Source organism: Parasteatoda tepidariorum, chromosome 3 (genome assembly GCF_043381705.1).
Source record: "Parasteatoda tepidariorum isolate YZ-2023 chromosome 3, CAS_Ptep_4.0, whole genome shotgun sequence".
In the NCBI taxonomy this organism is placed as follows: domain Eukaryota; kingdom Metazoa; phylum Arthropoda; class Arachnida; order Araneae; family Theridiidae; genus Parasteatoda; species Parasteatoda tepidariorum.
This window is the reverse complement of record NC_092206.1, coordinates 10,526,022-10,552,150: the sequence shown is the minus strand read 5'-3', so window position 1 is coordinate 10,552,150 and position 26,129 is coordinate 10,526,022. Positions and strand designations below refer to the sequence as shown.

Genomic DNA, 26,129 nt, shown 5'->3' with positions numbered 1-26,129 from the left:
ATTGCACAATGAATTAGTAGTTACTAGGATTACAAATACTAGGATTATATTATACAGTAATAAAAGAAATACTAGGTTACTAATAGTAAAACCTAGAATTTCTTTTATGAAATAATCTCCTTCTTTTATGAAATAATTTAAATAACAAAAGTCAAGTTATCTGGAATGTCAATTTATCCGAGGGTACTGCGTTTTTTAAATGAATCAAATATGACGTTTGCCAGTTCCACAATCAAGCCAATGATTTACAGAGGTTTCTGCACAGAAATCTGAATGGGGTTTTCCATTTAGGTGGATGTTCATAATTGCGTTTAACGCTTATTGTTTAAGACCAGTACGTAATGTGTTTTTTTGTAAGTTCATTGCTGAAAAGCCTCTTTCAACCGCTGCAGTACACCGAGACAGAAAAATCATCAATTCCACCATGCGCAGTATGTTGCTGTATTTCCAGATTAGAGGGTCATTTTAGAAGTGAGGCGCTAGACTCTTGTAATAACTAAAATTGAAAATGTATCACAAACATTAACGGAAAAATGGCCGTCCGCACGAAAGAAAGCAAAATTCGAGATGTATTCGAGAAATTTGTTGTGCGCGGGAAATTTTTGACCGCCGAGGACGGGCGGACGGACAGTTTTTCGAGCCCTGATATAATTATTACAGTATTAATAATAAAATTGAATGAATCAAATTTAACTTACTTGTATAGTATGTATACAAAAAGGGAAATGGTTATAAGTGTTGTTGTTAGTGATAAGAGTATGTATTCTTTGACTCTATCTGAAACAAAACATTGTTTAATAATTATCAAAATTAACAATTCAGGTTTTAAAAAAAATATTTTGACAGTTATGAGAAAATATTAAAAAGTGCAAACAATTTGGAAAACGTAGAATTACTTCCAAACATGGAAAAGAATTAAATGAGATAACACGTATATTAGAAAAATGTTTATTTTGTTACCTCTTTGTTCACTTACGATTGAAAATTTCTATCCTCAATTTAGTTTGCATAATGGATAATTTTTTTTTTAAAAAAAAAGCTCATTTTATTTTCAGTTAAAAAAATTAGTGATAATAATCTTAAGCTAAATCTTAATATCCTAAGAAACTAAGCAAGAATTTGAATTTATATCGATATGGAATTTTAATATTTAAACCAGTTCAGTTAAAATACATTTTTATCTATAAAAACACTATTATAGTATTTTTTTAGCTAACGTTTAACTAACTTTAACGTTTTTGTTTAAAAAGATATCAATAAGATGCCACTTAAAAGATGAGCATATGTGAATAATATCCCAATTTAAACAATAGTTCCCTATGATTAGTTTATGCAAAGAACTCCCCTAGCCATTCTTCTGGTGTGGTGGAGGTGACTATGGTAACGAGGTATAACTATTTCAAATTGTGCCATTATTTAAGACAGGCTTTGCTCCCGGTCAGCGAGAGAAAGGAAATTACGGAAGAAAGAAGCTCCCCTCTTTAAAATGCGCTATTTCTTTCTTCCATAGCAGCAGCGGGGCGAGGAGAGTTCTTTCGATGGACTAACCATAAACAGTCCTAACAGTGAAATTTACTTATCATCCTTAAATGAATTTTTCTTTATATTCAACGGCCCAACAGTATATTTAACGAATTTTTAATGGGGGTTTCAATTAAACACCACTGAACTTCACGAAAATCTTACTCCAGTCGAAATAAGTGTCTTCCAATCCCGTGCTCAAAACCAGTTTGGCGGTCCGTTAAAGTTATCAAATTTTGACTAGCGTTCGCTTTCCAATGAGGTGAACCGGGTTCGAATCCCCGGCGATGGCTGGTCAAAACGAATCCGCATCCGTCTTGCACTTGCACCGACCACAGTGCTGACGTAAAATATCCTCAGTGGCAGGCGGATCATAGGACAGAGTCCCTCTATCGTCAGGCTAACCGTAGGAGGTTCTCGTGGTCTTCCTCTCCATGTAATGCAAATGTGGGTTAGTTCCATCAAAAAAAGTCCTCCACAAAGGCAAATTTCTCCTACTACTTAATCCGGGAGTTCTTCCGGATTGGGTTCAAAATTACAAGGCTTCGTAGTTGAACATTAGCAGTAGTAAACCTAAAAATTGGGTCTGCTGTTCAACGACGGTTATAAAATATAAAAATAAAATAATGAATAATTTTGAGAATCGGTCCCCCCCCCCCCCCNCCCCCCCCCCCGGAGTTATTACACAGTGAACCACACTGCCGTGTTTGTATTTTCAGTTCCAACCTTTCGAGAAAACACGATTAAACATGCAAAATAAATAAATAAATGAAAGAAGTGTACCTGGACTTGCCGTGCATCCACTGCCATCGAATCCACAAGGGGGTTCGTCAACAGGTGGTTTATCACGTATCACCCAGAATATATCTCTTTCTAAGGAAAACCTCTTGTAAAAAACACAAAACAATATTTTAGTAGATATATTTTTAAGTAAACTGTTACGACGAAATGTTTTTTTTTGAAGCAGTTTTCTCTTTTAACACTAAACACGCCAGCACTTAATATATATCTATTTCCACCATAGCCGGTCAAATAACAGGACTTTATGATTCTTGATTGCATGTATAAAATATGGATGTTAGGAAGGAAATAAACTAAAAAAAAACTTTATTATAAGTAAACAAATTTGCATATTGCCAATTTTTATGTAATACAAACACAAAGAATAACAATTTTTAATTCAATTCTCAACGCATTTTTTACAGATACAGGGTCTTTCCATTGTACATTTTCAGCAAAACATATTTCTTCTAATTATTATTAGTTCTATAATTCTTATAATTATAAGAATAAATAAGAATTATAATTTTTGTAATTATTCTTATAATTAATATTATTTCTCCTAAGGAACTTTTTTCTGCGCAAAAACTAACAGTTAGTTAGAAATGAAGTAAACCTTTCAAAATAAAATATCAGCTACTTACCAAAACATTTAGTTTTGGTCTCTTTTTCTGACACGAAAATGCCAATCTCAAATTTCAGGTACTTTCTTGAAATTTGAATTCACCGTTATTCTGATTGAACAAAATACGCAACAGTCTTTGCAGAAATGTGCAACTAATCGAATGCAATATGTTGAACACGCATTACATCGTCATTTCTGATCCGATAACCTTATAAAACAATAAAGTGTTCTCCCGGTCAAATGACCGGTTGTGGTAGAAGTGGGTATACAACAAGTATTATTCGAAACAAACAAAATACAAAAAATAACTAAATACACAAATAAAAGAATACTAACTGTATATAATTGTTAGAAATAGCCATGAAGTCAAATGTACAAAAACGATAAGATGATAAGAGCATTTTCAATGCAAAAGTTCTCAAACGGTCATTTGACCGGTTATGGCATGTTTAGTGTTAAAAAGAACACGGGCAAAAACATTCTACTATTATTGCAGAATTTTATTTCATTCTGCCATGACATAATTTTAGATGTTTTCAAAAATCTTCTGGAATGGACTCCATATCGAGGGAGAAACCGTTTGTAGCAAGTTTTTTTCACACACATAACATGTAAAGTAAAGATGTTAAGGTAATTCTAAAGCAAACCATAAAGTTTAAAATGCTGAATTTATTTTTTCAAAATTTTAAAATTGCAAACAAAATATGACCGGATTATTCAGGATTATGCAACAGGAATGAAATAATGTAATTTTTATAAAATTCACATTTTAAATTACCAATCGAGTTGAAGCCTAATTTCTCAAGTCAAAATTTTTGATGGTTTAAAATTGACGGACCAACATAATCTTTATGGCAACCAACATAAGAAACCATCACCCCTATGTAGGAATTCGGACTGATTTATGATGGTCCAACATAAGAATAGTAACTTGTTTTGATGGTTTGTTCATCTTGAACCAACAAATAGTTCCATCATAGTTTCTTAGAAAGAAAATATTGGAACAATCATGAACCACCATCACTCTAATGTAAGAATTTGGTCTGATTTATGATGGGCCAACATAAGAATAGTAACTTGTTTTGATGGTTTGTTCATCTTGAACCAACAGATAGTTCCATCATAGTTTCTTAGAAAGAAAATATTGGAACAATCATGAACCACCATCACTCTAATGTAAGAATTTGCTCTGATTTATAATGGGCCAACATAAAAAAAAACCAAATGGTTTTGAGGGTATATTCCTGCTAAATCAACAAGAATATCTTTAAAGCCATCATGGAAATATACTGTATCATTATGGACCATCGCGAATTTCCTTAGTATACTAGTAATGAAATGTTGGAATAATCATGGACAACCATTATTCCAATGTAAGACTTCGGACTGATTTATGATGGTTCAAATTACTGAGAACCAACAAGAATTCCCATTAAACCATCAAGGAAATATATAATTGGAACCATCACGGATTGTTGGTTCACTTGCTGGTTAACCATCATAGTATTAAAGTAACATTTTCCATCATGGAATGACGGAAGTTTGTTGGCATATCAAACACCATGACAGCAGAATGGAAAATGTTAGATGATTGTGACCATCAAAATGATGCTGGACCATCATGAATCGTGCCAACATAAACCATCAAAAAATTTTGATGGGACCATCAACAATTTTGACTTGTGTTGTCATGAAAAGTTTCTCCTCTGGTATGGTGACTTTTTATGCTCATATCCTCAAATTCTTTTAAAAAACTGACAACCTTCAATTTTAAAAAAATAACATAAAATGTCCCTTACCAATTCTCCAGAGTCAGTGGCGTAGAAGCGGCCAACGGGCAACATACAATAGGGTGGATCAGGATGGCCGGAATAAGCCTTCAATTTTAGGTCAGAGGGAGTAGGTGTCCAGGCAAGAACTGTGTAGTTTCCCTCGGATCCTCCATCTTTGTCAATCCGCATAATTGCCCCCGTCACACCTAAACAAGGGTTAAACACGAATCCAAGTAAAGAAAAGGTCAACTCCACCCAAGTCAAAATTCTTGATGGTCCCGTCAAACAATTTTGATGGTTTAAGTTGGCTTCAGTGCGATTCATGATGGTCCAACATTATTTGACTGTCGCCGTCATCCAACATAAGATGAATCATGGTTTTTGATATGCCAACAAACTTCCATCATTTCATGACGGAAAATGCTACTCTAATGCTGTGATGGTTAACCATCAAGAGAAGTTTGACTCTCATGGACCAATAATCCAAGAGGATCAGTGCTGGTTCATGATGGTACCAACTATACATTTCCATGATGGGAATTCTTGTTGGTTCTCAAGAATATACCTCAGAACTATTTGGGGGTTTTAATGTTGGACCATCATAAACCAGTTCCCACATGATCGCTCCAACGTTTGATTTCTGAGAAACTATGATGGAAATTTCTGATGGGTCAACATGAACAAACCATCAAAACAAGTTGCTATTCTTATGTTGGACCATCATAAATCAGTCCGAATTCCTACATTGAGGTGATGGTTACTTATGTTGGTTACCATTAAAAATATAAATGCTCATGATGGAATTATTGATAGTTACCATCGAGATTATGTTGGTCCATCAATGGAAAACCATCAAAAATTTTGACTTGGGTATATAAGCTGGAAAATAACGAGCACTAATAATGAAACATAAATAAAGCAGCACTAATGATGTTAAAAATAATGCCACATAAACAGGAGGAAAACATGAAGTTACAAAAGAAATTTTTCTCATGTTTCCACTCTTGTTTAAACCATACCATGGGGGAAATCGTGAATTCTCTTTCACATCAATAACTAATTTAAAATTTAAATTAAAGAAAAGGTGAGTTCAAACTGACCTAGCCATAAAATTTCAAATATTGGTAAGAAATTTTTAATATGTCAAAATAAAATAAAGCATGAAAAGATAATTTAGAAGAAGTAAATTCAAAACAATTAGAAGTTAAAGCACGAGAAGATAATTTAGGAGAAGTAAATGCAAAACAATTAGAAATTAAAGCCCGAGAAGAAAATTTAGGAGAAGTAAATGCAAAACAATTAGAAATTAAAGAATGAGAAGAAAATTTAGGAGAAATAAATGCAAAACAATTAGAAATTAAAGAATGAGAAGATAATTTAGGAGAAGTAAATGCAAAACAATTAGAAATTAAAACCTGAGAAGAAAATTTAGGAGAAGTAAATGCAAAACAATTAGAAATTAAAGAATGAGAAGAAAATTTAGGAGAAGTAAATGCAAAACAATTAGAAGTTAAAGCACGAGAAGATAATTTAGGAGAAGTAAATGCAAAAGAATTAGAAGTTAAAGCACGAGAAGATAATTTAGGAGAAGTAAATGCAAAATAATTAGAAGTTTAAGTATGAGAAGTTAATTTAGGAGAACACAGAAGTTGTCTTCCAATAATTTGTTTGCATTTTGATATTTAGAAGGAAAAAGAAATCAGCGATTGAAACTTCATGAGTTACTCTATGTTTGTCTGAATTCACTTTTCTTCATTTTAAATTTTAAATTAGTTTTGGAGATGAAAGAGAATTTGCGATGAAAACTTTCCCCCACAGGTGGCGTCCTCTTGGGAAATTATTTTTGCTCTTTTTCCTTTGTTTATATTCTTACAAGTCTAATAGATGATTCTTTCGCAGAAGGTTTGAAACAAAGACAGCACAAAACAAATATTATTCAGAAATATAAACCAAGTTTTGGATTCTTATAAATTACAATTCCAAAATTAAAGGCTGTAACTTTCAAACTATTTCGAAATTGACAAAAATTTTATTTTCTTCGTTTATTTACTCTCAGCTCTAAAATCAACTATTATAGAAACAAAATTACAATTCGATTGGCGAATGCATTTCGGAATATTTCCGCAGAAAAGTATTCTGCACAAATACTAGCCATTTTCTTTTTAAAGCGCACAAAATGGCTACATTTCCTGGCATACAGCGAAATCAATGAGGAAATAATTCGATGAATTTCTTTTAGAAACGTTAATACATATTGAATTTATGAAATTTTTTTAAACGGTTAGGAATTTGTTTCATTTTAATTCCATAAAATGATTGCATGAATTTTCTATGATGTTAACGAAGCCAAAATATGTAAATTTTACATTTAAAAAAATGCTATTCGATTTAATCAATTGCAAGAAATAAACAGATGTGCCCGAATCTCAGTCACAGTGAAATTGGAGCAATCTTTTCTGTGGTTTCACGAAGGTTTTTTTTTACCAAGGTATACGACATGTCTTTAGCAATTTTATAACGAAAGCATTTTGACGTGCGTCTCTTCAGCGAAAGTGTTTAAATATTTTAAATTCTCTCGATTTTTTCTTGCTCTTCAGTTATGTCAATGTTGAATAAAATGTCTACTTAAATATGCTTACCAAGCATCATTTTATTTTATAACCATCAGAAAAGAGCTGACCCAATTTTCGGGTATACGACTGTTAATGTTAAACCCCGTAGCCTTGTAATTTTGAACCCGATCCAGAAGACAAGGGAACTCCTGGTTCAAGCATTGGGAGAAATTTGCCGACATGGAGGACTTTTTGATGGAAATAACCGGTATTTATGTTACATGCAGTAGAAAAACACGAAACGGTTAGACTAAAGGCTAGGGGACTTTAACCCATGATCCGTCTACCACTGAGGATATTTTGCGTCAGCACTGCGGTCGATGAAAGACGGGTGCGGAATTCGTATCGACTAGCCATCGCTGGGATTCGAACCCGGTTCACCTCATTGGAAGGCGAACGCTCTATCCCCTGAGCCACCACGGCTCACCAAACATCATTTTATTTTACTTTATTTTGTAACCATCTTTGAACAGCCGATCCAATTTTTGGGTTTACAACTACTAATGTTCAATTACGTAGCCTTGTAATTTTGAACCCAATCCTAACGACAAAGGAGCTGCTGGATCAAGCACTGGGAAAAATTTGCTTTCATGGAGATCTTTTTTATGGAACTAACCCGCATTTGCTTACATCATAGATAGGAAGACCACGAGAACCTCCCACTGTTAGCCTGCGACAAAGGGACTCTAACCTATGATCCGTCAACCGCTGAGGATATTTTACGTCAGTACTGTGGCCGGTGCAGGCCGGGTTCAGAATTTGTCTCGACTGGGATTCGGACCTCATTGGAAGGCAAACACCCAATCCCTGAGCTACCACGGCTCACCAAGCATCATTAATCATTTTAAACTTCATTTTCAAGAATAAATACGAAGAGGTTTTATTGGTTATAATTACGGAATAGATTATTTTCGCTAGTATCAATTTAGATTTTCCCTCCATGTTTATAGTAAATTGTTTCGACATAACGGAATAAAATTAACAAATAAATATATAGGAGTAAATGAAAGTATGATAGAGATATTAAATTGTATAGGATTTACTCTTTAAATGTACCGAATTAATTAGGTCAAATGAAAAAGAATAAAGCGTTGACGATCAAAATTAAAAGTTTCTACTGTTACGAGGGCGAAAGGAAACTTACTAATATACGTTTTAATGACGTCACAGAGGAAGGTCCTTAAGGATTGCTCATTCATTAGTTGTAAAATTTTAAATCTACTTTAAAGAGCAGATATGGCTCAGGGGATAGAGCGTTCGCCTTACAATGCGGCAAACCGGGTTCGAATCCCAATTAATACGAATTCCGCATCCGGCTTGCACCGACCACAGTGCTGACGTGAAATATCCTCAGTGGTAGATGGATCATGGGTTAGAGGCCCCTTGCAGTCAGGCTAATCGTGGAAGGTTCTCGTGGTCGTCCCCTCCATGTAACGCAAATGCGGGTTAGCTCCATCAAAAAGTCCTCCACGAAGGCAAATTTTTCCCAATACTCGATTCAGGAGTTCCGTTGTCTTCTGAATTGGGTTCAAAATTACAAGGCTACGGAGTTGAACATTAGTAATCATAAATCCGTAAAATTGGGTCAGCTGTTCAACGACGATTATAAAATAAAATATAAAATAAAATCTACTTTAGAGTAAATTAATTTCGTCTACTTATTTTTAGTTTTTAAAGAGAAATATAAATATTAATAATATAGTAATAATATGATAATAATAAGCAAATAAATAAATGAAATGGGTAACATAATCTTATAAAAGAGAGAAGAAAAAATTAAATATAAAAACATCTGGGCAGAACTAAATTTTATTAGTCAGAACTAAAACTCTCAGGTAAACTTGGTTTATTTTATGACTTTTTAACTCAACTGGATTATGTATGCTGAAGTAAATATATATTCAAAGAACTACAATTTTCTTTGATTTTTATCAATTGTAATTTTTGAGGGAAAAGATGGATGTATTTTTTTAAATTGTGAGAATTTTTAATCTTTGCAGAGCTTCAGAGCGCTGTTTATAGCATTTTTTTCCAACAATACTCCACCTTATATGAAATATTCCATTAGATTCACCAATGACAAGTTTTAAAATAAGTTTGATTTAAGTAACCATAATGGTGAAATTTAAAAGAATATGAAAAAAAAGCTTGAGCTGATGATATTTGGCGATAACAGTATACGAAAACGATTATACAATATTAATCTTTATTTCTTTATCCTTTTCTGGCAAAATCTTTATTGTATTTATCAAATAATAAAATAAGCAAGTTAAAGAAAAGTTTTGCAAAATGATTAAAAAGTAAAATAAAATAAACATTTAAAGCAAAATAATTTTTTTTGTAATCCAAATGAGATATAAATTAATTGTAAATGAAATACTTAATGAAATAAAATTAAATAGAATATTTAATTCAATGAAAAATAAACAGGTATTTATCATTAATTAAAAAACATTTTTAGTTTAACTTCGCAATTATTACGCAAATTATTGTTGTCAGATATCTTTACAAAATTCTGTTTCTCGAGGTTAAAATAAAATTGCAATTTTTTACAGGCATTAATTTTTTGTATCTGTAAAAAATGTAATGGTGGTTTTAATGAAATTGTCACACTGGTGTTGCACAGTTGGAGCACATTCGATTTTTAAAAATGTATTAAAAATTTAGACCAACAAAATATCCACAAAAACGCAATTTGCACACAGAGAAAAAAATTCTCGTAAAATTACCATGTTTGTAAAAACATTTCTGAAAGAAAAATATGGTTAATGAAACCAAAATATAAGGTATTTAAACCCTTCATTTAGTAATTTTTCCATTCATATGGTAACGGTTTCCCGAAAATACTGTTCTTCAAATTTATAATTCTTGCTACCACACATTTAGTAAAATATACAAAATTGTAAAGTAAATGTAACAGTAAGAATGGCTTCTATGTATTTCTCTAAGATATCATGGTAAAATTATTAAATTTTACCACATTTTCCAAGTTTTATCACGTATCATAAAACTATTTTTTTATTGTTATTTTACCAAAATCATTACCGAATCCGGCAAAAAATTACCGAGCCTTTTGGAGTTTCTGAAGATCCAGAAGCACGGTAAATTTTACCATGTACTGGTAATTCTGATCATACTTTCTTCTCCATATAATTCAATAGCATGCATTCTAAATTCTANAACTAGCCGAATCAATTTTGAGTTTACGACTACTAATGCTTTACTCCATAGCCTTGTAATTTTGAACCCAATCTAGAAGATAAGGAAACTCCTGGATCAGTACCCCTAGAGGTGTGATTTATTATGGGAACATGGAAGAGTTTGTGACTCGACAGATTTAACGTGCATCAGTCACCATTTACTACATGGGGAGTCTTCGGCCGACAGGGATCGAACCCACAACCTCTTGGTCATGGACACAGTACTCTATCAACCAAGCTATCCCAGCCCTTAAATTCTAAAGTTTTTTTTAAAATTTTTTTTATTTTATAACCATCGTTGAACAGCCGACCCAATTTTTGAGTTTACAACTATGTTCAACTCCGCAGCCGTGTAATTTTGAACCCAACCCAGAAGACAAGGGAGCTCCTGGACCAAGTATTGTGAGAAATTTGCCTTCGTGGAGGACTTTTTGAAGGAACTAATACACATTTGCGTTACACGGAGAGGAAGACCACGAGAACCTCCTACGGTTAGCCAGACGGTAAGGGGACTCTCACTGAGGATATTTCATGTCAGCACTGTGGTCGGTGCAAGCCGGATGCGGAATTCGTATCGACCAGTCATCACCGGGGTCGAACCCCTGTTCACTTCATTGGAAGGCGAGCTCTATCCCCTGAGCCATCGCGGATCAAATTCTAAAGTTTAAGTCTTTCGGGGTAAAAAAACAATAAAATCTTCTGAAAAAAAATAATAAATTCTTATAATAATAAATAATAATAAAATCTTACTTGTATATTGAGTACGTTCTCTAAATATTCGCATGATTTCCCGTCCGTTCATAGGATCAGTTTTATTTCTCAAGGCTTTGGCTAATGCATCCGCGTAGAGGGTTACAGCATCATAAAGATACGAGGCATATGGAGTAATTACCTGCAACATCACCCGGAATCAATTTCAAATAAAATTACAATAATAATAATATGTAAAAGTGTACAGAGGAAAAGAAAAATGTAAACTAATCTAAATTTATCAAGTCGGACTTTTTTACTAATGCTGTAATTTAACACTTTTTCAACTCTTTCACCCATTGGCAAAATGGGTCTTGGTTTGGTCTTGATGGCGTCCACGTATTTTTCAACTGTGTTCGAGAGTAATAGTGAACAGTGCGCATGCGTCGTCATTGCTATAGCGACCGCTGCCGTTTTTCTTTTTCTTTTCGCTATCAGGCATTTTTAATGTATTTGCATAATAATAATATAAAGTATTTTTTACATTCTTTTTGTTATTAACGTATTATGACTTGCTTGACGGTGATTTAAATATAAATATGAATGCTAAAGAAGGAAAAGTATTTTTGAAACACGTACATAGGCAGGATATGAAAAGCTAATCCGACGACAGACATCAAAAGGAGACAGTTTTTGCAACCCATGATTTGAAATGTTGTGGCGTTTAACGGAGTCAATCCAGAAACAAATAGTATTTGACCAAAGGATAACCAGTGATCGTTAAAAGCCGATCTTAACTTTTTTTCTAATATTAATTAGTTCGTAAACTTTTTTTTCCTTAAAAATGCTTGCTTAAGATTATTTTTGTTGATTCTATTATTCTTTGTAAATTGTTTTATCTGTTCAGAGAATGAACATTTTAAAAGTACTTTATTCGATTCACTGTTTTGCTGTTACTTAATGCAATTTAGATTGCTGCGAGTATCATGGCTTTTATTTCTTTCCGAAACAAATTTAAGGTGGAAAGAACAAATTTAGAGGTGGTTCTACTTACAAGTGAACGATTAGGAAAAAGTGTAGAAATGGAAGATTTGAAAGGTTCTTCACCATTATACACTCTGACTTTGTTCTCGAATTCCGTGTAGTTGTCTCCTCTAGGTGGAGTAGTAACGAGGACGAGAAGAGATTGAGCAGCCATCATCACCACTTCGTAACCTTTTTCATCTAAAACATAAGCAAAAATCGTAAGCATTCTGGACAATCCTGAAGTAATCAATTCCAGGGCCCGACTTAGCCTAATAGGGCCCCTCGTTTGTTTCAATACTTCAGTAAAACGGAACTTTATGGAGGTATTTAAATTTTTCACCTCATTATAGATAACAAGAAAATTGATCAGAATTCAAAATAGCTATAAATTTCTCTTCCCTCCGATGGTCGGAGGAAAAACTGTTCTGTCCATTTTATAGATTTTCTGAAAATTCTATATTCATGCAGTTTTCTTACTATTCAAATTCTCATCAGAAGAATTCAGCAGAAAAAATCATATCCTTACTGACATTAGGGCGGAATTCAGCTAAATTTTCGCAATTACGATGGCTCAATTAATCCAGTCAGAAACCTGTATTTTTGTAAAAGTATCGCATTTTGCGATAGGTAAGAAATACAGGTTTTTGAGTGGCCAAATTTGTCCACCGTAATTGCGAAAGTTTAGCTGAATTTCGCCCTAGTAAGCCATGGATTTACGAAAGTTAGATTGTGCTCATACGATAGATTAATAAAGAAGCTAACATAAAACTGATGGATTTTACACTGTTATTGATATTATGTTTAAAAAAAAGTTCATTAAACGTAAAATAAACTTTCTATTCGATTTGGGGGCCCAGGGCAACTGCCCCTTATGCCCTGCCTTAGTCAGACTCTGATCAATTCCTTGACAATTTCTTTCCAGTATCTATGGTTAAGTTCAGATATTAATGTAACAATTATTTCTTCTAAAGTGAAATATTTCCAAGTTACTACAGATGTATACAATCAAATGGTATTTTTGAGATGAGACTAAGTATTATATTTTTGCAGTAAATGCTATCGATTAGAATCAGCAAAGCTTTTAATTCATATAAGCAGTAAGAGAAGTTTTGAATGTTTATGATTGTAACAATAAAAACAAACAAGCGAACAAATAAATAAATAAATGAGAAAAATACAATTTTGGGGTTGGAGAAACGTAATAAACAAATCCCTGAACTTGCATTACAATAGCTTACTATATAAAATAAGTTTAGATGTTGAACGATAATAACTATTGAATTTTAAGATTCTTCCCATACAAGTGACTGCGATCCTAATTCCGATTGTAACAATTGAGTAATGCTAGTAACACCACAGTACTAGCATAAATACATACATGTGTGATATTACAGACTACATTAATGACATGACAAATATTAAACATGAACAGTAGCAGGTGTTAAATACGATGATCTAGGGGTTTTAAATCATTACAAACGCCTTTAGCATAATATATTTAATAACAAAACATGGAAAATGTTCATGATAGAGTAGCGTGGAAAAAAACTGATTACAATGAATGATTTCGCATTACTGCGCAGAGCGCCATCTGTTGAGTTTTGGAAATTATTATTAACATTGAGAAATATTATTAGCAGCAGGCAGGTCATTATTGTGACTTCAAGCTAGCAAATCACCCTTTTGATGCCAAGCTGATCTACGAAAAAACAGAACTAACTTAAAGCATATAAAGTTGCAGGCATCATCTTTTTGATGTCAAGCTAAAATCTACGAAAAATAGAACTAACAAAAAACATAAAAAGTTGCAGGCAAGTCATCCTTTTGACGCCAAGCTAATTTTCGAAAAAATAGAACTTTCCTAAAACATAAAAAATTGCAGGCGTCATCTTTTGATTCCAAAGCTAGTCTACGAAAAATAGAACTAACTTAAACATAAAAAATACAGGCGTCAATACTTTTGATGCCAAGCTAATATCTACGAAAAAGAGAACTGACATAAAACATAAAAAGTAGCAGGCAAGTCTTCCTTCTGACGCCAAGCTAATCTACGAAAAAACAGAACCAACTTAAAACAAGAACAGTTTCCGGCAACTCATTCTTTTGATGCCAAGCTGATCTACGAAAAAAACAGAACTAACTTAAAACATAAAAAGTTGTAGGCATCATCTTTTTGATGCCAAGCTGATCTACGAAAAATAGAACTAACATAAAACATAAAAAGTTGCAGGCAAGTCATCCTTTTGGCCCCAAGCTAATTTTCGAAAAATAGAACTAACTTAAGCATAAGAAATACAGGCGTCAATTCTTTTGATGCCAAGCTAATCTACGAAAAGCAGAACTAACATAAAACATAAAAAGTTACAGGCAAGTTTTTGTCTCTGTGTGAAAAAAAAAATAGTTTGTTCTCATTCTTTATTTTTAGGTTTACCTAGCTTTCCATTTGAGAACTGCAGTAAAATGATTTGAAACGGTGATCGTTAACTGCCTGGAATCTTCTATTCGTACATACTGAAAAAAAAGAAGAAACGAATTGAATGTATACTTACGTTGTCTGAAGTACTTGGCCGAGTCTTCTTCTGAGTACGTCTCCATGTCAACATAAATTACCATATATTTTCCTGTAGCAAGATGACCTCGCATTTGCAGAGCAGTTAGCAGCTGACCAAGGTCAGTTGTATCTCCCAGAAATAAATAAACTATGAAAAAAAATCCAATTTAACATCTCTATCAATATTATTATTATTTCGCACAAGACAGTCCTATCCAAATATTTTAAATTGAGATTCAATTAATTAGCTAATTAAAATTTAAGAAATAATATTGGAATATAAATTTAAAAAAAGACTTATAAATTAGCTTATTTTAATGCAAAAATATTCCATATTCATAGTGACAATTAACAAAATGAGAAATCATGTACAGTGCGCCAAAAAAAAAGAAGGAAAAAAATGGACTACTCTGAATAACTTTTGATCTAATGACCGGATTTTCACGTTCTAGGATTCATTCTTAATGGTTCCAGGGGATGAACTTAAATATGCTAACTAAATACTACAGACGATATTTTAAGTTACGAAATCAGACACAAAAACGTACTTACTCAGAATAAAAATGCCTTTTTTTTCAACGCATTCAGATTTCTGACGCCGGTAGCCACAATCTGGGAACTATGGTCCCCAGAGTTTGGTCAGGACAGTGATCCAAATTTTGGACCCCATAACGCTAATTTTACTTTTTGCGTATTTCCTTACATCTCGAAATATTTTAAGCGAATTGAAAAAATTTTGCACACAATTATATAATTCATTTATTCAACGATAATGCCATGCGAAAATACATTTAAGCATATATTTATTATTTTTCACTCTTTTATTTGTTAATAGTTGAAGAAAACCTTCTGAATGGTAAGGTATACAGTTTTTTGCGTCATTCTAAAGTATGTAGTTTTAAATGGCAAAATACAAAATCTGAGCGAAATCGGTTGAATAGTTTCTGAGAAATTGAATTTCGCGTCAGCAAGTTCGGACGGTCTCGCCAACTTTGAGCCAGATGGTTTCTAACTGCTTTTAGATGAAGTGGACAATTTCAACTTTCTCCAAAGCTCCCATTTTTTTATTAAAAAAAACCGACGTTTTATACAATTGTAAATATTCTATATAATAAATTCAAAAAGACGCAATAGCTGCTGATCCGTTTTTGAAAAATTAAATAAATATTGGTTTTAAAAGATTATATAACAAACAACATGCATAAGAGCACGCCCGTTACTCACTCTTTCATAAAAGTCATCAACTCTCTCTCTTCTAGTTTTTGAGCACGCTTTTTTTAATTATATTTAAATTAACAGAACGCATTCTGTCATAACAGTCATCAACTCTCTCTTCAGATCTTCGAGCACGCCTTTTTTATTGTTCTTAAAAACGAAACAGAACGACTAATATACCCATTTTTTTCAAAAATTGAAAATAACAGTGAAAAAAAATTATTATCATTGAACCTGCACAAGTACAATTAAAACACAATATAGAAAATTTTGCTTGTTTTTATGAATTTTTCACTTTTAACCTTTCAATTCTTCCCAACTTATAAATATGTCTGTTTCATCTTTTGGTTGTTGAGAAGAGAAAAAGAATTTTGATTCAGAAATTTGTAAACATGTACATTTGCGCTTTTCTGCTTATGACAGCTCACACACTTGATATTTCAATTATTTGTTGCCAACAAGAGAAAGAAATAAGGTCTTACTTCCTCACCCTGTAACAGATCTTTAGATATCTACTGCAGACATCATTCTTAAAACCGTGTACAATATAAAATTAAAATGTCGATTTATTTATTAAAATAAAATGCGATTTCAGCAAATGAGTTAAAAATTCGGCTGTAATGCTAATATTTTTGCTTACTCTTACATCTCATTTTCTACGAATATAAATGCAGTTCTTCAGATGATCGGTTTGAATATTTGATCTAATATCTTTTTTATTTTAATTATTAGTTCAGCCAGAAAATTGCTTTTGAACACAAATGCTTGCTGAGACGTATATCTGTTACCTTGAATGATCGAAATCAAGAGAATGCCAACTTTCACCGGTGAATGTCAACAATCACACAGTCGCTTTGGTGAATGTTCGAAATATTTGTTATATCCGATTTCATATCTAATTATTTGATGATATTTATTCGATATTTCAATATCTGCTGAGGATATATAAGGAGAAACATCAGTGTTCAGAGCTAAATTTATACTGGGCAGTGGCACTTGACCTTAAAAAAACATTCATATAGGGCATACCGGGCAGTGGCACTTAACTAGACGTAGAACCAAAGTGACTATGTGATTGTCAACATTCCCCGGTGGAAGTTAACAACCTCCGATTTCGGTCATTCACAGTAACATATCCACTGTGTTTTTATTTCAAAATTATTGAAAATAAAATTATTAAAATATTTGATTGATATGAAGGAATATAAACTAGTTGATACTGATTATTTTTTTAATGAAAAGTACCACTGAAATTTCCTAAATATTGATCTCAAACTCTTATGAGCTATTCAGTGTTCTATTAATAGAGTTCTACTGGAAATATTAATATTTTTAATTCTGAACTCAGTAATTCTGAAATTAAATTCTGAAACTATTATTTTTTGCAATAAAATTTTGCACATATTGTGCTGAATTAGAGAGAATTATAATTTTCCTTAATTTGTTGTTTGTTCTTTTTAAAAATAGTGTGGTATACTGTACTTGGTGTTTTCTTTAGCCCACTAAAGGGTCTGCAATTTGCTTCATAACAAAATGAAAATTTTGTAATATTATTAACATTATTATTAATATTATTCTTAACATAATGAAAATATTATAATATTATTAACATTATCAATAATATTCTTAACAAAATGAAAATATTATAATATTATTTACATTATCAATAATATTATTAACATTATTATTAATATTATAAACATTATTATTAACATAATGAAATTATAATAATTAATGAAAATATAGCAGACGAGTTCTGAATGATTTTTGTTAGAATTGTTTTTTATAATACATAAAAACATTACATACGTTTTTTATAATACATAAAAATATATTACGAAATTTAAAAAATTCATAGCATAACATAAATTTGTTAAAAGTAAAATTCCAAACATAACAAAAAACTGAAAAAATTCTAAACATAAACTGCAAAGTTAAGTATAAAAATTTCAACTTGACTTTCATTTCCGAATTATGCTTTTAATTGTAACAAATAAATTGTATAGCTTAAAAAAGATAAAAAACAGTTTATCTAACTTTTTTTTAATTTTATTAGCTTAATAATTACAATAATTAACTAATTTTAAAAATAATCACACACACAAAAAAAAAATGATTTAGTAATGCGGTATTTTATTTTAAGTATTTTTAGATCATTTACATACATATATTTATTTTTTTAAATATTTTTGAAGGAAAGCTGTGATATCAAAACATTTCAAAATTATATATTTATGTTTATTTAAGGAATTACATATTACCGTTAGTATTTAAACTTAAAAGTAGGAAAATTTTATGAAAACATTTAATGTTTTTTTTATTATTATTATTTGGTACTATTTAAACTAAAGCTATTTATAAATAACAAAAAAATATCATTTAGGAAGATTAGGTTAAACAAGAAAAAAGTAAGAAAAATAATTTAATAAACGAAGATTTAAAAAAAAAAAAAAAATACTACGAATTGAAATATCATCGCAATTTCTAATTAATTCTCGCATGCTATGCTCCATTTTTTCTACATACGACTGATAATATTATTAATTTAAAGGTATTAAAATGTTATACCGAAAAACAACTGTTATAACTCGCTAAACGAAGATTCAAAAATGAGAAAAAAACGGTTTCAAAAATAATTAATAGATGGCGCCACTATTTATATAAAAACAATTATTTTGGATTATTATTGAATGGGAGGTGCGCCATTTTCTAAATGTGGATTAAAGGAAAAATCGTAATTTTTGCGATTCCTGGCTAAGTTAAAGAAATATCTAAAAAATAAATAACACGTTTTAATAAAATTTGAGCGTGTTATTTATGTTACAATGTTCATAACGAAAAGAATTTTCATTTGTGTTAAGTTACTAAATTGAAAATAAATTAATAAATAATAATAATATGTGTGATTAAAAAAATAAAAATGTCCATTAAACCTAAATATGAAAACAATCTATTACACTCATCGAATGAGAATGACTACATATAAATGAACTGCAAAATTTTATTTTAAATTAATTTTACAATTCTCTTTAAATTTCCCAGATTTTATTTTCATTTGAAATAATATCTTATTAGTTACAAAATATGATTACATTAAACTTTCTACAAATTTTATTTATTTAATAGCATTGTTTAATAACAAAAATAAGAATATTTTTTAGAGATTTGTATTAAAATCTTATTGTTTTACATTAGTTACTAGTATTTAAGTTACTAGTTTTAATTAGTTAAAAAAATAGTGTAATTTTATACACATTACAATTACGATATTAGTATTTTTATTCAGTGTAGTTAACTTATCAGTATTAGTCAACTTATTTGATGTTACCTGCATCAATATCAAATATTTACTTATTTATTTATTTTTTCTCTTTAATATTAACTGCTCAAATGAAATCGTAAAAAAACTTCCGCTGATAATAATTTTTTAAAAACTAAAGCAAAAGTGCTAGGAAATTTTAATCATTTAATCACTAATATTATAAAATAAATGTAATAAATATATTAAGAAAATGTTATAAAACTTTCTAACTTAACTATTAAATCATTTATAAATACATAGTTAATATGTAAAATGTTATACGGCGGTAACAATTTATTAAAATATAGTAAACGTGCAAAATATAAGTTGTTAATATAAATAGTTAAGTTTAAAAAGTTTCTGTGCATAAGTCTCTATGTAATATTATTTGAAAGTTAATCCACTCCAAAAGTTTATGGCTAATTTAATTTACTTTGAAGGAAGGAGTTGAGTGAATGAAAAATGCAACATTAATCTTTCAAGCTCTTCAAGTATCTTTCAGAGATAATATTTTTCACAAAATAATGGTTTGCACCATCTGACTATAAATACATTTGAGTGTTTGGATATTCAAATTTTGTAAAATGGGTTTTCAAAGTTTTGGTCAAAAGCATCTATTTGGTACTTCAATTTTATACAGAGCATCGTAATAAAAATTATTCAGGCGTAGATCTTTTACATCGCTTTAAACCATTCATGTTAATAAAATTATTTCAACACCCAAGCGTAGCTAAATTTGAGACAGTGTACTCAATTTTTTAGTTGGATTAGTTTTTTTTTTTTTTTTTTTTTTTTTTTTTTTTTTTTTTTTTAAAGAAAAAAAACTCAAAACATTAAAAAGTAATAAAAAACATGCCCAGAGAATATGGTTGTTGTTGTTGACGTATGTCATTAAGGCAGAGGGGGTGCGATTGTTCTTGTTTTCCAGTGGTGCCATCTATGGCCGAGAAATCGACTTCTCCCACACCCATACGTCACACTCGTTTAGATGGTGGACCCATTTATACATCCATTCATTCCTCTACAGATCGTAATTTTGACCTGAATCAGAGAACGATCCATCTCCCAGTACCCCCAGAGGTATTGATTTGTTATGGGAACTTGGAGGACTTTGAGACTTGACAGATTTAACTTGAATCAGTTACCATTTACTACACGGAGAGTCTTCGGTCGGCAGGGATCGAACCCACGACCACTTGGACATGGGCCCAGAGCCCTACCAACCAGGCTATCCCGGCCAGAGAATATGGTAACTAACGCAAAACCTCAAACAATAGTTTCAATCATTGTATAGATGCTACTGTGTATGATCCAAGTATTGAGACAAATTTGCTGTCGTGGGGGACTTTTTAATGGAAATAACCCGCATTTGAGTCACATGGAGAGGAAAACCTCCCAATGTTAGTCTGAAGGCAAGGGGACTCCCAAGATCCGTCTACAACTGAGGATATTTTACGTCAGCACTGGGTCGGTAGGAGCCGGGTGCGGAATTCGAAACTATACTTCCCCGGGATTCGAACCCGTTTCACTTCATTGGGAGGCGAGCACTCTATTCTCTGAGCCACCACAGCTCCACTACTATGTGATTATATTTTTATTTTGTATCCGTCGTTGAACAGCAGACCCAATTTTGGGTTTACGACTACTAATGTTCAACTCCGTAGCCTTGTAATTTTGAACCCAATCCAGAAGACAAGGAATCTCCTGGATCAGTACCCCCAGATGCATTGATTTGTCATGGGAACATGGTGGACTTTGCGATTCGACAGATTCAACGTGCATCAGCCACCATTTACTACACGGGGAGTCTTCGGCCAGCGAGGATCGAACCCGCGAACTCTTCGGCATGGGTCCAGTGCCCTACCAACCACATAATCCCGGCCCACTATGTGGTTATTGGTATTAACCGGTGAAAGTCGACTTCGTCTTAATTTCACAAAATTAACACAGATAATTGGGACAGAAACTGTAGGCCATATAACAAAAACTTATTATAAAATAAGAGTTGTACTTACTTCTCGTGCTTGCAGTTGTGTTCTGAACTACTTTGACAAAAGGATTGACACAACAACTTCGATCTCCAGTGAAGCAACAGATCCTCGAATTACGAAAACCTACTTCATGGTTGATGACGAAGGGTTCTTCAATATTTTTCTCCAAACTGTGGTAGACAGTCTCATAGATTTCAGACTTTTCATAGATTATGGAAAATTTATACCATTTGTAATACCTGAGGAGCTCAAATACAGAGCTAACTACCTGAAAACGAAACAACATTTAGAAAATAATAAATCTTAAAACAGTAATAATCGTATAAGTAAAATAATTATTTCCTCGTAGAAATAATTTTTTTTAACTACCAAAATAAGATTATTCAATTCCTACTATTAGTTTCCCACTCTTCCTATATTTTGTTCAAATTTTGAATCGTTAATAAAATACTTTTTATTCATCCACTCAAATTCAAATAAAATTTTTTTAAACTTCTAGTGGATGACACTTTGAAGTTAATAAAAATTTTTCTGATATTAATTAATTAATTTTAGTTTTATATGGGTAAAAAAAAATACAATTATTTAATAAAAAGTAACTAAAATAAAAATTTTCTTTATTGATCTAAGTAGGAATTGACTTTAATTTTTTTTTATATATAACTTGTTTTTTATCACAAAAATAAAATAAAAATTTATATAAAAAAAATTTTTTTTTCAACAAAAAAATAATTAAATTTGAAATTTTAACAGAAAAAAAAATAATCATAAAATAAAATTTTAAACAATGTATAATTTTTTAATCATAAAAATATTTTTTTCGTTGGAAATATAAATTTTTTAATCAGGAAAAAAATTTATCGCAAAGACAATTTCAATCTAATTTTCAAATCCTTCGTCCATGAATCCTTGGAAATAGGTTAGCTATTCCGTATAGTTTTTATTCTCTATGCACGTTGAGAAAAAAAAAGTATGGTCAAAACTACCAGGCTATGGTAAAATTTACCGTGTTCCTGGCACCACGGAAATATCAAAATAGCTCGGTAACTTTTACTGAAACTCTCTGGTAATGATTTTGGTAAAATTAACAATAAAATATAGTTTCATAATGTGTCATAAATTTTGTTAAGTTTGGAAAAATTTGACGATTTTATCCTGATACGTTAGAGCATGTCATAAAAACCATTTAGTCGATGAAATTTCCGGTGCATCGAAATTTCCGGTGCATCGTTGGTTGATTGGTTCTAATGTCACTTCCCACTCGGGCAAGCCTGCTTGGTGAAATCGAGCAAATTTGAGGCAGAGCGTGAGATTCTTGTTTCTCAGTGGCGCCATCTATGGCAAAGAATTCGAATTCTGTCCCATCATACGTCACATCTGCTTATAAGGCGGACCCATTCATTCATCCACAGATCGTAATTTTGACCTGAATCAGAGAACGATCGATCTCCAATCCAGTACCCCCAGAGGTATTGATTTAAGGGAACATGGAGGACTTTTGCGACTCGACAGATTTAACGTGCATCAGTCACTTTACTAACTGCGGGATTCGAACCCACGAACTCTCGGACATGGGCCCAGCGCCTACCGACCAGGCTTTCCCGGTGCATCGTTGTCATATGAATGGAAAAATTACTAAATGTGTGGTATAAATATTGTATATTTTGGTTTTATTAACCAAATATATGGTTTTTTAACACCAGGAATGCCATTATCAATAAAGTATGATAGTTTTTTCACAATCTTTTCTCTCTATATTAATCAAAAGCATTATAATGAACTAAATATTATGTTTTAATGTTTTATGCCGTTCTAAATAACTTTTCGTCAATATGGCTCCATTACAATTTCAGTTATAAATAAAGAGAAATCTAAAAAAGAAATTTGTCGCAATAAATAACGTTTTCGTCCAATCCATGATTTACCTGTTTTAAACGAAAAGAAGCAATTGTTGAATCTTGTAAATTTGTAATGTAAATTTATACATCTTTATTTAGATGATAATTTACTATGATTAGTACGTTTTAAATATATATATTTCCTCTTAAAGAAACGTGACTTTTCTACATAGTGCGACAAAAAAAAAGCACATACCCAAGTAACTTTTCATCAAATGTTTGGATTTCCATCAAACAAAATTCAATTTTAATGACTTGAAAAATGCACTTTAATTAGGCGAATTAATGAGGAGTTTTAATAAATTAGGTTAAAATATATATTACTCTTAAAATATATATTACAAAGGTCAAGAAACAATTGATTGCTTGTGATCTCTTTTGTGATGTGCTTTTCGACTACATTCTGCATGAGCATTCACCACATTTCGAATCATGTTTTCGTTATGCTTTAAGAGATTCAGCGCAGTCAAGTTAAATATTAAAAATTAAATAAACAGATAGAAATTTTGGGACATGTTACACCATGAAATTGTTCAAATTTGAAGCACCATACGCTATGGAGAAACACTGCCTCCTTCCCAAACCTGATTACACGATAAAAGGAAACGGAAATGTGGAGCAATATAATAGTTTAATACGGCTGAAACAAGATTGCACCCTATTACAATATAGCACCCTATTCAACGCNTTTTTTTTTTTTTTTTTTTTTTTTTTTTTTTAAGAAATAATATTGTCGTTCAATTTTTTTTTAATGTGTAGTATCTCTTCCGAATTCTGCAACGCTTTAATAAAATCATCGTTGAAATAATGAAGCTCTAAAACTATAATAATCAAACATTTTAAATGTGTAGTATCTTTTCCAAATTCAGCAATGCTTGAATAAAATCAGCGTTGGAATAATGAAGCGCTAAAACTATTACAATCAAACATTTTAAATGTGTAGTATCTTTTCCAAATTCAGCAATGCTTTAATAAAATCAGCGTTGTAATAATGTAGCTCTAAAACTATTACAATCAAACATTTTAAATGTGTATTATCTCTTCCAAATTCAGCAATGCTTTAATAAAATCAGCGTTGAAATAATGAAGTGCTAAAACCATAATAATCAAACATTTTAAATGTGCAGTATCTTTTCCAAATTCAGCAATGCTTTAATAAAATCAGCGTTGAAATAATGAAGCGCTAAAACTTTAATAATCAAACATAAGACAAGAAAAATTAATACGAAACCGTTTCAACGCTTTGTTTAATGACGATGAAATTTCTTAAGAAAACTGTAAGAAGATAAATTGCACTTGAGATAATGTTTTTTACTTCACAAAAATCCATCAAATTTAAGTTCAAAAAGTGTCTATAAAATCTAAAATATTTACATATTAAATACGATATACTTAACACTCAATTAGAAGATTTGTAAAGTTAAAAAATAGAAAAGAGGCCTCAAAAACCAAGAAAAACTTTCTAGTCTTTTTTTTTTTATTTTTACAATTGTTAACTAAAGATTTACTTCACTCTCAATCTGGCATTAAAAAAAAGCATTAAGTAAATATTCCAAGTAGAATAATAAAAGTAGGTAAGAAAATATAGAACCATTTTTTTTCTTCTTTCGTGTTAGAAAGAAGAGGAACTATCTTAATATTATCGTTCACGGCTTAAAAAATAAAACTGTTTTTAAAAGGATTTAATTGCACGATGATTTAACATTCGCCTTATCGATCTTAAATCCTATTAAAAATCCTCTTTTGTTTTCACAGAGAAATGAAAAAAAATGTTGCTTTTCTTTAAAAATATTTATAAAGCCCTTCAAGTTTTTAATTTACTTCCTTTTAAAAAATGAAACACATTGTTAAAATTTTTAAAGAACGAATATTTTATTCTATTTCATAATCATTGTTTCAGTTTCTAAATAGATTTATTTTCTTAAGAGTTTATTCGAAACAAAAATTTGACAAAGAGAAATCAATTATATGGATAGAGCTGTAAATTAGCCTTGGTAGCTAAAAGCAAACATATGGGTTGAACGGTAAATTAGCTTTGGCAGCTGAAACAGTAAATTAGCTTCGGTAGTTGAAAGCAGACATTTGGTTAGAACGGTAAAATAGCTTGGGTAGCTGAAAGCAGACATATGGCTAGAACTGTAAATTAGCTCTGGTAGCTGAAATCAGACATATGGCTAGAACGGTAAAATAGCTTTGGTAGCTGAAAGCAGATATATGGCTAGAACGGTAAATTAGCTTTGAAAGCTGAAATCAGACATATAATTAGAAAGGTAAAATAGATTTAATGAATGAGAGAAGACATTTAATTGGAATAGCTCACGTAGATGAGAATAATCATAAGAATGTTTATGAAAATTGATGTGTTTGGAAAAAAATTGCTCATATCAAAAGTGGTCTCAAAGAGATTTTGAGTGATGAACAGATCTTGAGACTTCTGAGTAAGCAATTACACACATAAAGCCACATAAAGGTGCATTTTTAATTTTAATTACACTCTTCAAAAAGTCTGAAAAGTAATGCACTTTAAAAAGGGCGTTGATTATTAACAGAAGTATAAACAGTCTACAAGGTAATGGGAGAAACTTTCGTGTAAAATCTAAATGCTAATAAATATATTAAACAATTTAAATACAAAATCTCACCATTCAAGGAGGTTTACATGATTTCGAAATTAATATAGACTAATCCGTGTACTGATAGGGAGGCTTTTAGGATATTAAATACCTGGATATCATTCAGGAGATCGGAAATTTAATATTAAGGACTAGCTCAGGTAAATCACCCATATATTTCCTGATATCTCTAGCTTCAACAATTCTAACCATACTCCATTTGATTTCAGATTGCAAATATATATATATATATATATATATATATATATATTTGCTGTTCAAAATGAAGATAAAACAAAGGAAAATTACAGACATATGAAAAAAAGGGGGGAAAA

General features: G+C 31.2%; 1 protein-coding gene across 1 annotated transcript in view; it reads right to left on the bottom strand.

Moving 5' to 3' along the window:
- Positions 1 to 26,129, bottom strand: part of LOC107454842 (receptor-type guanylate cyclase Gyc76C) — a 216,790-nt gene that overhangs the window by 64,229 nt on the left and 126,432 nt on the right. Inside the window, exons 3-9 of the mRNA XM_043048989.2 lie at positions 21,309 to 21,552; positions 14,776 to 14,925; positions 12,255 to 12,424; positions 11,261 to 11,402; positions 4,726 to 4,904; positions 2,305 to 2,407; positions 699 to 777 (exon numbers count right to left, since the gene is read on the bottom strand). Of these exons, the coding sequence (XP_042904923.1) occupies positions 699 to 777; positions 2,305 to 2,407; positions 4,726 to 4,904; positions 11,261 to 11,402; positions 12,255 to 12,424; positions 14,776 to 14,925; positions 21,309 to 21,552 (1,067 nt within the window). The remainder of the gene's footprint in view (positions 1 to 698; positions 778 to 2,304; positions 2,408 to 4,725; positions 4,905 to 11,260; positions 11,403 to 12,254; positions 12,425 to 14,775; positions 14,926 to 21,308; positions 21,553 to 26,129) is intronic.